Source organism: Salmo salar, chromosome ssa28 (genome assembly GCF_905237065.1).
Source record: "Salmo salar chromosome ssa28, Ssal_v3.1, whole genome shotgun sequence".
Taxonomy (NCBI): Eukaryota; Metazoa; Chordata; class Actinopteri; order Salmoniformes; family Salmonidae; genus Salmo; species Salmo salar.
This window is the reverse complement of record NC_059469.1, coordinates 6,885,076-6,901,510: the sequence shown is the minus strand read 5'-3', so window position 1 is coordinate 6,901,510 and position 16,435 is coordinate 6,885,076. Positions and strand designations below refer to the sequence as shown.

The window sequence follows — 16,435 nt, the reverse complement described above, 5'->3', positions numbered from 1 at the left end:
TTAGGTTTTCAGAAGACTGAAGCAGATTTTCCTCTATGTTTTTACCTGGACTTTGCTCCTTTCATATTTCTTTTGATCCTGACAAACTCCCCAGTCCCTGTCGGTGACAAGCATACCCATAACAAGATGCTGCCACCATAGATATCCCATTAAATAAAGTGTTCTAATTCCTAATTCTATGGCTGCCACCACAATGTTTAAAAATACAGAGGGTTTCAGTCTAAATGGATTTGACCCATACCTGACATTTTTCATTTAGGCAAAAAAATTCATTTATTTACAATGTTGTCTTTTAGTATTGGATGATTTGCAATATATATATTTTTTTTTTTAAACACAGGCTTCCTTCTTTTCACTTTGTCATACAGGCCATTAATGTTGAGTGAATGCAATGTTGTTGATCCATGCAGTTCTCTCAGCTCCGCCGATAAATTATGTCAGCTTTAAAATCATCTTAAACCTCATAGTGATATCCCTAAGCAGTTTCAATTCTCTCCCGCAGTTAGGATGGCCAGATATTTGCAGTGTCTGGGTGATATGATACACCATCCATAGATTCATTACCATACTTGACCATACTGAGGGACATTCATTGTCTTGGAATTATTTCTTAACCTCCCCTGATCTATCCCTGCCTAAAAATGTATCCCAGACATTCTCATGAATATCATTGGTGGCTCAGGTTAAATCATTTTCAGAAATTCACTATACAACTGAGGGACCTTACACAGACAGGGGGAGTTGATCTGGAATCATAAGAAGCATACATTTTAGTTTTTTACTAATTTCAGAACATTAAAAAAAAAAAAACACTGAAAATGTGGAGTAGGTTGGGAGGAAATCCCAATGTATACCCTTTTTAGATTTAAATTTAAGGCCGCAAAATGTGAAATCTGTGCAAGAGTGTGTAGACTTTAACTAGGCACTGAGTATACAAAATATTGAGTTACACCCTGAATAACTCACCACAGGTTAATGAGAAGGGTGTGCTTGAAAGGATGCACATAACTCTGCAATGTTGGGTTGTATTGGAGTCTGAGTCTTAAATCATGTTCCACACACAGTCTGTGCCTGTATTTAGTTTTCATGCTAGTGAGGGCCGAGAATCCACTCTCACATAGGTACTTGGTTGCAAAGGGCATCAGTGTCTTAACAGCACGATTTGCCAAGGCAGGATACTCTGAGCGCAGCCCTCTCCAGAAATCTGGCAGTGGCTTCTGAGTAAATTCTATTTTCACAGAACCGCTTGTTGTAATTTTGATGAGGCTCTCTTGTTCAGATATCGGTAAGTGGACTGGAGACAGGGTATGAAAGGGATAACAAATCCAGTTGTTTGTGTCGTCCGTTTCAGGAAAGTACCTGCGTAATTGCGCACCCAGCTCACTCAGGTGCTTCGCTAAATCACATTTGACATTGTCTGTAAGCTTGAGTTCATTTGCACACAAAAAATCATACAATGATGGAAAGACCTGTGTGTTGTCCTTGTTAATGCAGACAGAGAAGAGCTCCAACTTCTTAATCATAGCCTCAATTTTGTCCCGCACATTGAATATAGTTGCGGAGAGTCCCTGTAATCCTTGATTCAGATCATTCAGGTGAGAAAAAACATCACCCTGCTAGGCCAGTTGTGTGAGAAACTTGTCATCATGCCAGCGGTCAGCCAAGTGAAAATTATGGTCAGTAAAGAAAACTTTAAGTTCGTCTCTCCATTCAAAAAAACTTGTCAATACTTTGCCCCTTGATAACCAGCCCACTTCTGTATGTTGTAAAAGCATTACATGGTCGCTGCCCATATCACTGCATAACGCCGAAAATACACGAGAGTTCAGGGGTCTTGCTTTATCAAAGTTAACCATTTTCACTGTAGTGTCCAAAACGTCATTCAAGCTGTCAGGCATTACCTTGGCAGCAAGAGCCTCTCGGTGGATGCTGCAGTGTACCCAAGTGGCGTCGGGAGCAACTGCTTGCACGAGCGTTACCATTCCGCTATCTCTCCCTGTCATGGCTTTTGCGTCAACAGTATAGATACCAACACATCTTGACCACCAAAGTCCATTTGATGTCACAAAGCTGTCCAGTACTTTAAAAATATCCTCTCCTGTTGTCCTGGTTTCCAGTGGTTTGCAGAAGAGGATGTCTTCTTTAATTGACCACCCATAAACGTAACAGCTGTGCCAGGCCCGCCACGTCTGTTGACTCATCCAGCTGTAACGTATAGAATTCACTGGCTTGTATGCGAAGCAGTAATTGTTCAAAACATCTCCTGCCATGTCACTGATGTGTCGTGAATTTGTATTCATTTTATTTAACCTTCATTTAACGAGGCAAGTCAGTTAAGAACAAATTCTTATTTACAATGACGGCCTACACCTGCCAAACCTGGACGACGCTGGGCCAATTGTGCGCCGCCCTATAACACTCCCAATCACGGCTGGTTCTGATACAGCCTGGATTCAAGCCAGTGTGTCTGTAGTGATGCCTCTAACACTGAGATGCAGTGCCTTAGACCACTGCACCACCCGGGAGCCCGTGAAACAGTGTTGTTTGATGAAGAAATTGTCTGTATAGTTTTTTGGACTTTTCCCCCAGCATTGTCCCAGCCATATCCGCGGCAGCAGGAAGAATTAAGTCCTCCAATAGCATGGGGCTTGCCTGTCCTAGCCACTCGGTAGCTCACCATATAAGACTCTTCTAGCCCCTTCTTATTAATGGTATCTGTTGCTTTTAGTCTTACTACTCAAAAGTCATCTTAATTCTCACCTCCAAAAACTCCTGTGGCTTATTTTTCAAATTGGCATGTTTTATTTCTAAATGTCTGCGCAAGAGTGAAGGTTTCATCAAGTTGTTAGATAGTACTTTTGCACATATAGCACACTGTGGCTGAGGAAAGGCACTACTCACAACATAAGTGAACCCCAAATCAATGTAGTTCTCATCATACTTGTGCCTCTTCGATGGTCCAACATCCCTGTCATTTGTTCGGTGTTCTCCCAGGTAAGGGGGCAGTAGCTCTTCAGCTGCATCAGATTCACAACTGTCAGTGTCCATGCTAGCTGGGCTAGCAACAAATGTAGCACTCCTGATGCTAGCATTGAATGTACTCGTGGAAGCAGAACAACTTGTGTCGTGGTGCAGGTGTAGTACTGCTGTAGGTAGTAGCAGTACTACCAGTAGAGCTGGTATGTGTCTCTATGGACGCGGGCCTTACTTTTTATCCATTTATCAATTTTCGAGCAAACGGAATGAGCAGCAGCTACGTTTGCCTACTTACGGACCGTTAGTGTAATTCCCATGAGAGAGTAATGGTTAATGGGATTGGATATTAATAATTTGACTAGGCTACCTGAATTTGACATTGTGTTGTTATTTCGCTGAACACTAGATGGTTCAATTTTATTTTTGGCAGTGAAACGAGGCTACTCAGGCGAGAAAAAAACATCACCCAAATGTATAGCCAGTTGAAAAATCTAAATGGACTGTTTGAAAATGTGAATCCTATTTTTATTGTGCGTACCCCCAGTTTGGGAATAGTCGGTCTATGTCACGGAAAGAGCAGGTGTTCTTAATGTTTTGTACCAAGTCTTCACTAGGCAAGTCTTATAGACACACACAACAGGACAAGGCAGTACATCAGAAAGTGAATGCAACAAACTGAACATATCATCAGGTTAGAGAACAGTTTTAATGACCACAAGCAAAACTGAATCTATAGCAAGACCCAGCTCTGTAATCCAGTTCAATCAGGTTCAGAGTTACATATATTATTCGCCATGACATGTATGCAGTAATTCAATTCATAAAGCACATTTGAAAATCTGTCCTAACGTATAGCTGAAAACTCCACCAGGTTAAATTGGGATTTTAAAAAAAGTATGATGTTAGGGAAGTCAGTTTGGGGATGAGTCCAAGATGGCATCCTATTCCTTATATAGTGCACTACTATTGATCAAAATCATGGTAGGTGGGGCAGATGTATTTTTTTGGGGGGGGGTTGCGTTGGGGTTGCCTGTTTTGCACGTTATTTTGACATTAATACATGTCACATATCAGTTTGCAAACAATGCAAAAAATATATATATCATTGAGTTATTAAAGCCGCATACAAACAGGCAGCTCCAAAATGCAGGTGTTTCAGCCTAGCTCAGTGCTTTCTGTGGTGGTTGGGCAGGCCAGCAGAAAATAGGAGCATTGCACCGTGATTGGCTCAGTGTTCTGTCACTCATGGGGACACTACGTTACTAGCCTTTAGCAAGGGTAGACATCAAGAATGTGAGCCCTTTGGGTGCTGCCATAGAGTTACATTAGAAGTGCCCTTCCAAGAAGGCGCAACGTCAATGACCACAGATAAAATGACGTCAAATCACGTTATATGTACAGTAGCTTTGATTGGACTGATCATGTCAACATCTTACTTTCAAAATCTTAGCTAGCAGTCATCATCATAAATCAACTGGCAAATCCTTTTTAATCCTTGTCACATGAAGAGAAATAATGAAGATGAACTAAAGATAAAATGTATCGGTACTTAGACATAAACATTACACAACAACTTGGAAATCGCAAATTCAACAGTGAGTTGTTTGGAAGGAATCAGTGACAGTGGCTAACCGCAAGCATTGCAACTGGGAAGTCAGACTGGGAAGATACGTTTTGAACAGTCATCCAACTCGGAATTGTAAATCTTTTTCTTTGATGACAAAATTTGCCGACATACGACCGCCGCACAGAACAAGGTGAGTCCAAAAATGTCTTAAATGCTGCTGCATAAATGACGTAATATGCCAGGGAGATATGGTCAGACATATCAGCTATGCTTTTTTTAAAAGGCAGTAAACCAGGCTGAATGAACTGTTTCGCTGCCAGACAAGGCTCCGCTGATAGCCAGGTATAGCGGTGGAAAGGATTCAATCCATGGTGCTGAAAAGAAAGCTCTGTTGTTGGGACAGCTTTATGTAGGCCCTAACAGTTTGTGGGCACCGCTTGTCACCGTTATAGTGCAATTAATGTATTGTTTAGTGTTGTGTTGTGTAGTGTAGTGCCTTTGCTGGCATGCATCTAAAAAAAAATGCAGGGGAGGGGGGTTCCCTCTGAAGTGGGCAGGAAGGCAGAAGGATATGCAGCTCACAGCGGTTCACAGGCCAGCTATGCAGTTTCACTTGAAACCAAAATGCCATCATGAAATGTCATGAAATTTAACCAAGAGATCCAGTAGGAGAGTCAAATCTCCTTTCGACTAGAGTACTCAACACAGTACATCCAAAACAAATATGAAATTACTATCATAAAGCACATGCTGATTATTACAGGTAGGAAGGCAGGCATAAATGGTCCCCATCTTTGATGACAATGAAAACATCTGTAGTAAGTAAATATTTTTAAAGTCTCTTCACATAGAGGTTTCTCATGACTCACAATGGACACTTTGCGTAGCACTGCTTAGTGAGTCAGTGATTTGGCTTTGCTGAGGAACATGTACTTAATAATAATAATTAGGTGGGTGCTTATATTTGTCCTATTTCACACACGTACACGTGTGTATTAATACGCATGTGTGAATTGAAAATCTGTTTTTCTGCATATCCCAACTCCCCTGGAAAGTGGAGTCACAGACAGGGTCTATTTTGTGAGGTTTCTAAGGATAATTTAGTACTGAAGGCTTGGTTCCAAAGTTAGCTGTTTCAGTAAAACAGCAATGGAATTATAAGGCATGGGACAGGAAAGAATATACATAATACTGGATTCAAATGAATACAGAGGTAGGATTTTGGGCACTGGTCATTCTACTGCCACTGATAAAAATAGATCCATTATGTAAAATGTTGTAAGGTATTGCAGCGTATTATTACGCAAAATCAACCCGCAACATTATCAGTCAAATTTAGCTATTGCTTAATGGTCCATATTCCACAAATTGGCAAATCCACAGATGATGGGTTGACAGAATGGGTTGATAAGAGTAACTGCTTACGATTCACATATTCGGTAGGGTAATATATTTGATTATATCTCAAATCATATCACAGAACATTGGGATCGGACGATTGATTAGAAAAAAGTGCAAAAGCTAGTTGTAAGCTAATGCTATAGGTTAAAGATCAATGTATCTACTTACATCTTGTAAGTACTTTATACAATTTAAATTAAACAAATAAGGGACAATAAGATCTTTTTTGGGGGGGATCACAAAAAAAGTTAACAAAAGCAAAAACACATGAAGGATCAGGGATCAGTAGCATTTGGCTTAATCACACATTCAATATACAGTTAGGGTTTTTATAAACAATAAGTACCCAGGTTTGCTTTTCAGTGGCAAATAAAACACCAACCTCATCTCCTCCAGCCTGCATTCATAATATTAAAAATCAATTTTCTAAAACATCAGCAGACGAGGAGGAGGATAATTAGTAGAACCTCTTAAAACAGTTAAATTATTCAAATGTGTTTTCCCCATTTCATCCGGTCAGTAGCTTTTCCGCAACCGTAGAGTAGCAGTGTCTTGTGGTGAGAGTTAGGGTTTCGTCTGTCTCTGTCTCAAAGGTCATCTGTTATCCTCAATAGTTCCAGGAAGGCACCGACGGCCCCGAAATAACCCTGAAAAAAACAGAGGGCTCGGGTTAGTTCATTATCTGTTTAGGTATTTGACCAGGTTATCATCAGCAACCTTGATATTCATGCTGAGCCCCTATTGTAACCTATCCAAAAATATATGCAGATGATCTGTTGTTTACCACTTTTATGGTAAAATTAGACTAAAACAACAAGTGTGCTGAACATCCCTCACATAACACAGAACGTGGGTGGCGGGTAGCCTAGTGGTTAGAGCGTTGGGCCAGTAACAGAAAGGTTGCTGGATCGAATCCCTGAGCTGACAAGGTGAACATCTGTCGTGCTGCCCCTGAACAAGGCAGTAACCCACTCTTCCCCGGTAGGCCATCATTGTAAATAACAATTTGTTCTTAACTGACTTGCCTAGTTAAATAAAAAGAACACATATATATTGCAAACTGCTTACCTCATGCTCTAAGAAGAGAGCTTTTAATTGTCCTTTGGACCAAAAGTCCATGGCGTACGCAAGCAGCTTCGTTGACACAGTATTGATTCTCAGGAAATTCCCAACAAACACCACTCTTTCAATTTTCTGAAAGACAACATTGAACCATTGGTAAGCCAGACATTTTTAGAGCTTGCAAGAATGACTGTTTCATAAAGCGAGACAGAATTGGATATTTCCAAAGTAAGACGTAAAAAAAAATATATATATTTTTTTTTAATGACCTTAGGCCAGCTCTCTCAGACTAATAGCCATAGATAAGGGACGTCAAATTCATTCCATGGAGGGTTTAGTGTCTGCTGGTTTTAGTTTTTTCCTTTCGAATAAGACCTAGGCAACCAGGCTTAACATTCACATTTTTAAATGTAACCTTTATTTAACTAGGCAAGTCAGTTAAGAACAAATTCTTATTTACAATGACGGCCTCCCCGGGCCAAACCCAGCCGATGCTGGGCCAATTGTGCGCCGCCCTATGGGACTCCCAATCACGGCCGGATGTGATACAGCATGGATTCAAACCAGGGACTGTAGTGGCGCCTCTTGCACTGAGATACAGTGCCTTAGACCACTGCGCCACTCGGGAGCCCAAGGTGAGGGGAGTTCCTTACCAATCAGTGACATTAATTCGGCCCTCCATGGAATGAGTTTGACACCTGGATTAGATGGATGTCTTGCTGCCATCTAGGGAAGAGAACCTGACATTACAGCAGTGGGAGGAGCTGTCTCATGCTTCAGTGACTCAGCAGCAAGGGAGAAAAAGATTGAGCAATAGCCAAGAATGAACAGCTCAACTCCCGTGAATGACATAGTTGCGGGGCTAACAGAGTTACAAGCCCGCTCATTCTAAGTAAAACTCGGCGCAGTAAAAAAGCGGTGCACTTTGCAGGCTCGTTTTAAGACTTCCCCCAATTCATACACTGTACTCTATATGCATAGGTAGCTAGAAAGCTGAATCAAATGAACATTTGTGTACCTCGAGCTCAAAACATTACAATGGGGTTACTCAAGGGGCAGATAATTTGCCCACTTGATATTTGTGTCAGAAAGCTTCCTGTTGTTGTTCTATGTGCTTTGATAGCCCTGTACAATGCTGCTTGATCTCCATGCCACAAGGCAACACTGTAAAGAAGCTGAAAGCACACAGAGTCCATTCCCATCATCCATCATACTGGCTGCTGACTCCACTTCACTCCTTTGTTTTACGGTGAAAGAAAATCACTTTGAGAAAGTTGACACTTGTGTTACAGTCACACCACAGTATGGTATATTCTCACTGTTAGAATCAGTGTTCATTTTGGCAGCTATTTTAGATATAGTTTTAGTCTTAAAATACATTTTAGTCTTAGTCACGTTTTAGTCATTTCATCCTTTGTTAGTTTTAGTTATTATCAGTCGACTAAAACTAGACTATTAAATAATGAATATTTAGGATACCTCTAACTTCCATCATGTGCACATTCAGATAGGCTTTTCCAACTAGGCCTACTATCCCCATGTATACCGTAGCTGGCTACATTGATATTGTGGCAGATTGTAAAATATAACAGCCATAATTAACCATGTAGGCTATAAGCCTTGGCTACAGGTTAAACAATTTAGAGCTCAGATTTTCTCCCCATCATAATTGTCAAGGGGGGTAAATAACAGTGGTTTCCTTGAAAAGAGGAGAACTTAAAAATGCTAGAAGTATTACTTTACTCGTAATATCCAACAAATAGCATGTTTTTCCGATAGGGAACCAGCTACCGCAACTCGCATCTGCAGACCGCGGCATGAGAATAACAGTGCACAAGGGTAAATAGAGCTTCTGATGTGATCAAAGCGAAAATAGCCTACATGAAAGTACAAGAGAGAGTAAACATTATTGTTTCTAGTTGAGGTTAGTTACAAGTCAAGTGTCCTGGCTTCTCATCAGTTCAAAAGACTGACGACTGATTGAAGTGATCACCTGGGAGCTGTGTGGGACAGCCGGGCCGATCAGCTCAGACCGTGCAACTGAAAGATGTTAATTCTGCCAATGAGAGGATTGCATGAAATACTCCGCATACATGTACGCTTCATGTCAAATTAAACGTTAATTAGTTTCATGTGGAATTCTCAGCTTGTCACATTTCTGTAGACTAAAATGAAAAGTAATTAGTAACAGTTATTTAATAGGTTTTTCAGCATCTCGTTTCGTTATTGTCACAGTTTTAGTCAGGAAAAAATAGGTTGTCGGCAAGTATTTTTTGTCAGAGTTATTGTTGACGAAATTAACACGGGTTAGAATTACTCATTGAAGTAAGACTTCCACAGAAACAAGTAAATACATCTACTTTGTACCTCATTCACCGCACACATACGAGCAATAGAACCAATGTTGTTGGTGATGGTGACGAGAGTGGCTCGGGCTAGGTCCTCCTTACTGATGCTGACACGCTTCTCCTTGCTCATCATATGACCAAAACTGCAATGAATTATTCACTGGGTTAGTTTCCATAATACTCCTGTTTTCAAAGCATACTGTTACTGGAAGTCTTGAGGTTGCAACATGTATCATGTATCAGCTAACTTTGAACCTCACCTAGATGCAACTGCAGACCCCTGGAGGCCGAAGCGTTCATAGTCTCCTCCGTAGATGTCCTTCACCAGTTTGTCCACGTTGCTGCTGTCCCCCTTCGCTGCCATTTCCAGGGCCTCCTCGAAAGTCTCGCAGCCAGTCAGCAAGCAGCACAGGCCTAGGAAAGTACCACCTCCTAAACTGTGGGGGACAGGCAATTATGTGACCTACTGTTCAGCTTGCAGGAAACAACCCACTGGGCAGAGACATCATGTCAATGTCTAGTTTTGGTTTACATTTGATTGAGTTGTCAACTAACGTAAATTCAAGAAAAAATATCACCATGTCATTGGATTTAGGTTATAAATTTGGTGAAAATAAAATACAAAATTCCCTTACGTTGATTGCTTTTTCTTTTATCACATTACATTTTTCGTTTGTTGAGATTACATGGAAACACCAGTTTTTGCCCAGTGGGAAAGTTGTATTTGATTAAGAAGTTATTAACTAGTTACCACGGTAACTATTATCTAGACTCAAAACAAGAATACTTTGAATACAGATGAATGTGAGCAATGAGAGGACTGTGTTACCAATGTCAGATCAAATAAATACAGCTATCATGACGTGGAGTGACACAGGATTACATCTGTTTGCCTACACTAAAACAGCAACAGATTACATTTGTTTACCTGGTGCCTGTGACCCGTTTGTAGTTGTCCTTCGAATAGACTGCCAGGATGCTGACCCCTGAGCCAATGTTTACCAACAACATGGGGAAGGGGTTGTCAAGGCAACATGCTCTCTTGACACAGTTCTCACTCTCGGGATCAGAGGGGTTCTCGAAAAAGTAGCACTTTGGATGGCCATTGAACCCCACTGAGTCCACATAGAGAAGACCATGGATAAGACAGTCCAGTTCATCTAGCTTCTGTAGCTCTAGGTTGGCGATCTGGGAGATGGAAAGCAGAAGATCTATAAGACTATAGGACAGAAAGAGAAACTGGAGTGGTTTTGATATGCAATGTTAACTCCTCCAAGAGCATGAACTGTCTATAACACACCTCAACCAGGCAAGCCTGAACCATCAACACCTACTCCCATCTAATCACATGAGAAACCATGTTGCCTGTAATGATCATGCCACAATATATTTAACTGACTAACGACATGTAATAACATGCAATAGGACATGAATTCACATCGCCTGTCACTTTCAGTCATTCTCCCTGGCTGACAACACCCAATCGTTCTAGCAACCACCACGCACCGTCCTAAAGTCATCCTCAAACTTGTACGCCCCTCCGCCGGTGGCACAGAGTGTGGTGTGCAGGCTGGAGAAGTTCTTGTCTCTGCCCATCTGGATGAAGCCCAGCATGTCTTGGGTGGGGAAGCGGATGAAGTGCAGGTTGCCCTTCCGGCCGCACATGGTCAGGTTTTTCAGCTCTAGGTGGACATCGCGGATGCCTGTGTCGCCGTAGGCCACATTGGAGGTCAGGTAGTGGCGGATGCTCTTCAGGCTCTCCACCTCCTCCTGCTCCTCCTCTGCTGTGATGTCCTTAGGCTCAAAGTAAACCAGCTTCACCAGGGTGCCGCCGATGTCCATCCCAAACCAGGGGAAGGCTGGAACAGAAAACAAAAGGTATTTTGAGAGATTAAGTTAGTAGATTCAGGAAAAGCTTGGTCACCGTTGCCTGTAGAAAAGCACTGTTTAGCTCTTTTGGAATTGTGCAAAATCCTCTATGGAGAAATGCATACACAAGCGCTCAAAACAGAGGGCTCTAGTATTCTGTCTATGTCACAACTAAGCTATTGCTCCATATAAGTCCACCAATGAACTGTGCTAACTGAAATTTACTCAAACCTGTTGCATTTTCTAACTTGATTTCACTGAAGACGAAAGCATGATGGCATATTATGCACACATCATGTCTTCATATTAGTAGATCATTGTGACATGTTTCTCTCTTTTTTTTGGAGAGAGGAAGGAGGGGAGAGAAAGAGGGTCGTCTTAAATTCACAGCAGTGTGTTTGTTCTGCAACAAAAGATGAGGGCTTTGTTGCCATGGAAACACCAGCATGGAGAGAAGATTGCCTGGATATCCTGCCTAACTCTCAATTAACTCTTGAGTGTACAGTACAATGATTATATAGTCAATACATCGGCAGGCAAACTGGTTCAATAGCACTTCATTTGACAGACTATACGTCCCTTACGGCTCATTCCACCAACCAGCCTGGTTACATTCAACTATGTGTGAAGCTACAGAAAATCAGTAACCAAAAGACATGCTTGAGGTGCTTAAAATAGTCAAATTTGAGATGTAATTGTTGATTTGGTTCTGGCTTGCAATGATACCCAGATTACAACACCATTACACCTCTGATATATGGTTGATCCAATATATCAGAGGTGTACTGGTGATGTAATCTGGGTTGGACAATCAATTTCTAATAGAGGAACTTGACATAACATGAATATATTGATCTCAGCAAATGTGTGAGTGTCTACTCTGGAATCTTCACTGACTTAATCACCTGCATTCAATATCTTCAGTCAGTTGTGCTACAGACAGATCCTGCATTGCAATGGTTTCACTGTAATTTTACAGAGGACTGAATGCTCGAATTTCTGCCACTCATTCTCAAGTAATGGCTGAGCTATATTGCTTTTACTATAATTTCACAGTGGTCACATGCATGTGCAACAAAGGACCAAAGCTCAAGTCAATGGAAATGACTTTAATGGCATAAATTTTCATCGTTGAGTCTGATTGGCAAAGCCTAAGTCTATTTGGGCTCCCGAGTGGCGCAGCGGTCTAAGGCACTGCATCTCAGTGCTAGAGGCGTCACTACAGACACCCTGGTTCGATTCCAGGCTGTATCACAACTGGCCGTGATTGGGAGTCCCATAGGGCGGAGCACAATTGGCCCAGCGTTGGCCGGTGTAGGCCGTCATTGTAAATAAGAATTAGTTTTTAACTGACTTGCCTAGTTAAATAAAGTTTCAATAAATTCGGATTCAGTTTGTTGCATTCAAGTGGGAACTACCAATAAGAGACATCAGCAAAGCATATGATGCTTATTTAATTGATCATACAGGAAGGTAAAAATGTGGTTATTTGTTTTCATGCCAAGTGCATTTTAGCAACTTGCAGCAATTGTCCACAATCCCTTCTATTCAATTATATAATAGAAGTGGTATTTTGGGATTCCAGACTTCTTTCCACAGTTCCCAGAGGAATGCAGACAAGCCAGCAGTGTTGAAGCAACCTCTTGGACAAATGGCTGGGTTGCATGCATTGAAGACAGATAAAGGCCGCTTCTTACTACACCAGCCAAATAGTTCCTGGCGCCAAAGTGTAAAATTTGTAAAATTGCTGTTTGTTTGCTTAGATTTGATTCTGCCGAGGTAGCAGGAGATGTAAATAAACAAATAAATGAAAGTATGCAAATACGTATATTTCATCCATTTAAAATAGAGTAAAAACTCGTACCTGGTTTTTTTAACAACAAACTTAATTGTGATCCTCAGGTCAAGTTGCTTAAGGTCAAATTCACTTCATACCAAGTAGTATCACTCAATCCTAATGAATTGTGGCATGATGTCATCACAGCAATAAGTCACACTACATTTCCCTGACATAGTGACACATTTGTTTTACAGTGTTATATTGGAGACAAAGAAAGATCTGTGCTATTCATGGAGCTCACTGCTCTGTCAATTTCTTCAGCCAACTTCCTTAGGCAAATGCTGACGGCTGATTGGTCGAAATGATTTGGCTCTCATATCAGCAGCGATTTCAGCACACCTCCTGACTTTGGAGCGACCAATGAAAAATGGCTCGACGGACAACATCAAAGATCTCACAATAACAAAGGGGAGGAGAGAAAGAGAGGCTACAGCTCTATTACCAGGAGGGTTACATTCGTGTAAACTACAAATCATTATTGCATCGTATGATTAAAACATGTATAAATAACACAGAATATGGTGCTTGATTCTCATTGCTTGCTAAATTGTGCATTTCTCATAGACATAAATAGCTTATGGAATGTAGTTTGAGGATACAGGAAAACAAATAATTTCTCCACATAGGCGTCCAGGCCCATTATTCATTGCAGAAGCAGTATCAATAAGAGAATTGGGCGGATAGGCTTCCTTATTTACATTCTTGGAAAAGCCTCGCAACGCGATAAAGCGATATTCTATCCTGCAGCATAATGTCTTAACTGGTTCATTGTATCATACAAATAGACTAGATATGGCACCATAGAAAATCTAGGCGACTGTCACTTTGGACACCCAGAGTTATGTGCAATCAATAAAGACCCGAATGTGTAGTTTCAATGTCGTATCATTTTCATAATGCACATAAGTAGCCGATTTTAGACAGCCGACATGATTGACATGTCTGAAACAGTGTGGAAACAATTCATATTGTGTCCTACTTACGCGGTCGGTTCTTTTTGCCAGAATCCATCCTTCTCCTGAGTCTGCACCGCTTTGGAGGCGACCCATTATTATGGGCATCCTCCTGAAGATGGTGGACATTTTCAATTCCATTATGGCTACAACCACCAGCACTACTACTACACCCTCCACTACCACAGCTACTGGTTCCGTTTGAACCTAAAACATTGCAGCTCCCGTTGTCAGTTTGTGTAGGCTTGAATCCATTTGTCAAACCATTCTCTTGGCAAGCGCCTGTTCTTTTCTGATCCGATGCTTTGCCATTATCCATTTTTTTTTTTTTTTTTTGCGCAGGGAAAGCACTAGCGGGCAGTCTCAGAAAGGCGAAATCAGTCCGCTTTCCTCGGCGATGTTTCTTCAAAAGAATGTCAGGCTATTTGGTAAAGATCTATTACGACGATAAAAAAAATATGATTTTTGGTCGATGAGGATAATGGGACAACAACTGCTAGGACGTTTGACTGAGGTCACTGTCTTTATACAATCTATGGGTCACTGTCGGTCATCTTGCTTCATCATGCTCCTCTTGCGGCAGCTTCAGAATTAAAACAGCCAGCAGCCTACGTCATTGTATATAGGCTGTTTCTTACAACCCCCAATTTCCCCTGGGGGTATTATTATTACATTGCTTTAACATGCTCCTCTTGCGGCAGCTTCCGAGTTAAAACAGCCGGCAGCCTATGTTATTGTACAGGCTGTTTCATCAGCCAGGTCTCAGAGCATTTTGTATTATTCTGTACGTAAATCCGATACACTACTTTTCGTATGATATGTTACATTTGGTATAGTTACATAATTTTACGGTGGATCGGTGGCCATATAACACCAACGGCTAGCAACCCAAAGGTTGAGAGTTCAAATCTCATCATGGGCAACTTTAGCATTTTAGCTAATTAGCTACTTTTCAACTATTACAATTTTTTAGCTACTCTGCAAACTAATTTACATGTCAACTAAACCTTCCCCGAACCCTAACCTTAACCTGTTTAGCTAAACCTTCACCTAACCCTAACCCTTTTAGCTAACCCTAACCTTACCCTTTAACCAACTCCTAAACTTAACCTTAACCCGGACCCCTAGCCTAGCTAACGTTAGCCACCTAGCTAGTTTTTGTAACATGTCATATGTTTTGCACATTTTTAAAATATACGTTTTGCAAATTCGTAATCCATTGTAGGTTTCATAAATTCGTAAGATATTGTACGTTTTGCAAATTCATAACATATAAAACGAATTGTAATTTGTAACATATCATTGATGGACATCCACAAACTAGTACATATCATGCGAAACGTAGCATATCATACTAAATGGTGTCAGATTTATGTACAGAATAATACGAAATCCTCTGAGACCAGGTTGGTTTATTACATTTCTAAACGACTCTTATTTCTATCTCCCTTGCCCAAATCAGTTACTGTTTTTTTTGGGTGGGGGGGGGGATTATGTGTGTATTGTTTTTTATTGTTATTATTGCTAGGTATTAGGCCTACTGCCCTGTTGGAGCTAGAAACGCAAGCATTTCGCTGCACCTGCGATAACATCTGCAAATCTGTGTACTCAACCAATAAAATTTGATTTGATGAACTGACTAGGCTAAATTAACAGTGTATTACTGTGTAATTATTCTTGTAGTGTAGCCTATCAAGAATTGGGCTAATTATGTTACATTGTTACACTCTAGGTCTACTTAAGAACAATGTAAAAAGCCTCATTACAATTATAGGCTGTGTTGTATCCTACCTACAAGTAGGCCTAATAAGAACCCAGTACTGCTAGAACAAAAGGTGTGTCCAGTATATTTTTCAAAAACTTAAATAGAAAAAAATAGCTATCCTACATTTGATTAGGACTACATTTATAGATTTAACCTACCCAAATTGCCCCTTGCCATTAAAATAGATTAATCCTAAATAGGCTATAATATGACCTATATAAATCTATGTGAAAAAAAATGTGATATTGTTACGTATACCTAAAATAAAGCCACAGGATGGCGCCAAAGGATGTGTTTCAAAGTGTATCAATCGCCCCCATCTCCCCTCCCATCTCCCCTCCCCCTCCCCAGCTTCTGTTCTCTCTCTCTCTCTCTCTCTCTCTCTCTCTCTCTCTCTCTCTCTCTCTCTCTCTCATACACACACACACACACACACACACACACACTTAAATGTAAATGTGTTGCTCCGTAAAAAAAAAAGTACAAATAGAGCATGAAGTTCTGTGATAGGCCTATGAATATACTTTATTTTGATTGAATAATGTCCAACCAGACTAGGCTACATCTACACGGGTTCTTCTGACGTCATCCCGGTATATTCCCTTTCGCCAATAAAACATTTTCTCAGTGAGTTCTTTGCTGCGGTAGCCACTC

General features: G+C 40.9%; 1 protein-coding gene across 3 annotated transcripts; it reads right to left on the bottom strand.

The window, feature by feature from the left end:
* Positions 1–3,663: 3,663 nt before the first annotated feature.
* Positions 3,664–14,760, bottom strand: LOC106589384 (pantothenate kinase 1). 3 transcript variants are annotated; one of them, XM_014179279.2, is made up of 7 exons: positions 14,047–14,758; positions 10,861–11,213; positions 10,283–10,542; positions 9,615–9,791; positions 9,374–9,497; positions 7,013–7,138; positions 3,664–6,591 (listed from the first exon to the last, which is right to left on the bottom strand). In XM_014179279.2, the coding sequence occupies exons 1-7, from the start codon at positions 14,333–14,335 to the stop codon at positions 6,532–6,534; spliced, it is 1,389 nt and encodes a 462-aa protein (XP_014034754.1). In that variant the 5' UTR covers positions 14,336–14,758; the 3' UTR covers positions 3,664–6,531. The 3 variants fall into 3 exon arrangements, with proteins under 3 accessions (XP_014034754.1, XP_014034756.1, XP_014034755.1); XM_014179281.2 differs by lacking the exon at positions 14,047–14,758 and adding an exon at positions 13,088–13,328; XM_014179280.2 differs by lacking the exon at positions 7,013–7,138 and having other exon boundaries at positions 14,047–14,760.
* Positions 14,761–16,435: the final 1,675 nt, after the last annotated feature.

Excerpts from the sequence above, each read along its gene's own strand:
- LOC106589384 (XM_014179279.2), bottom strand. The coding sequence starts at position 14,335 with ATGGATAATGGCAAAGCATCGGATCAGAAAAGAACAGGCGCTTGCCAA. Across the intron at positions 10,543-10,860 it reads TTGAGGATGACTTTAGGACG|ATCGCCAACCTAGAGCTACA; the intron begins GTGCGTGGTGGT and ends TCCATCTCCCAG. Across the intron at positions 9,792-10,282 it reads AAACGGGTCACAGGCACCAG|TTTAGGAGGTGGTACTTTCC; the intron begins GTAAACAAATGT and ends TGTCCCCCACAG.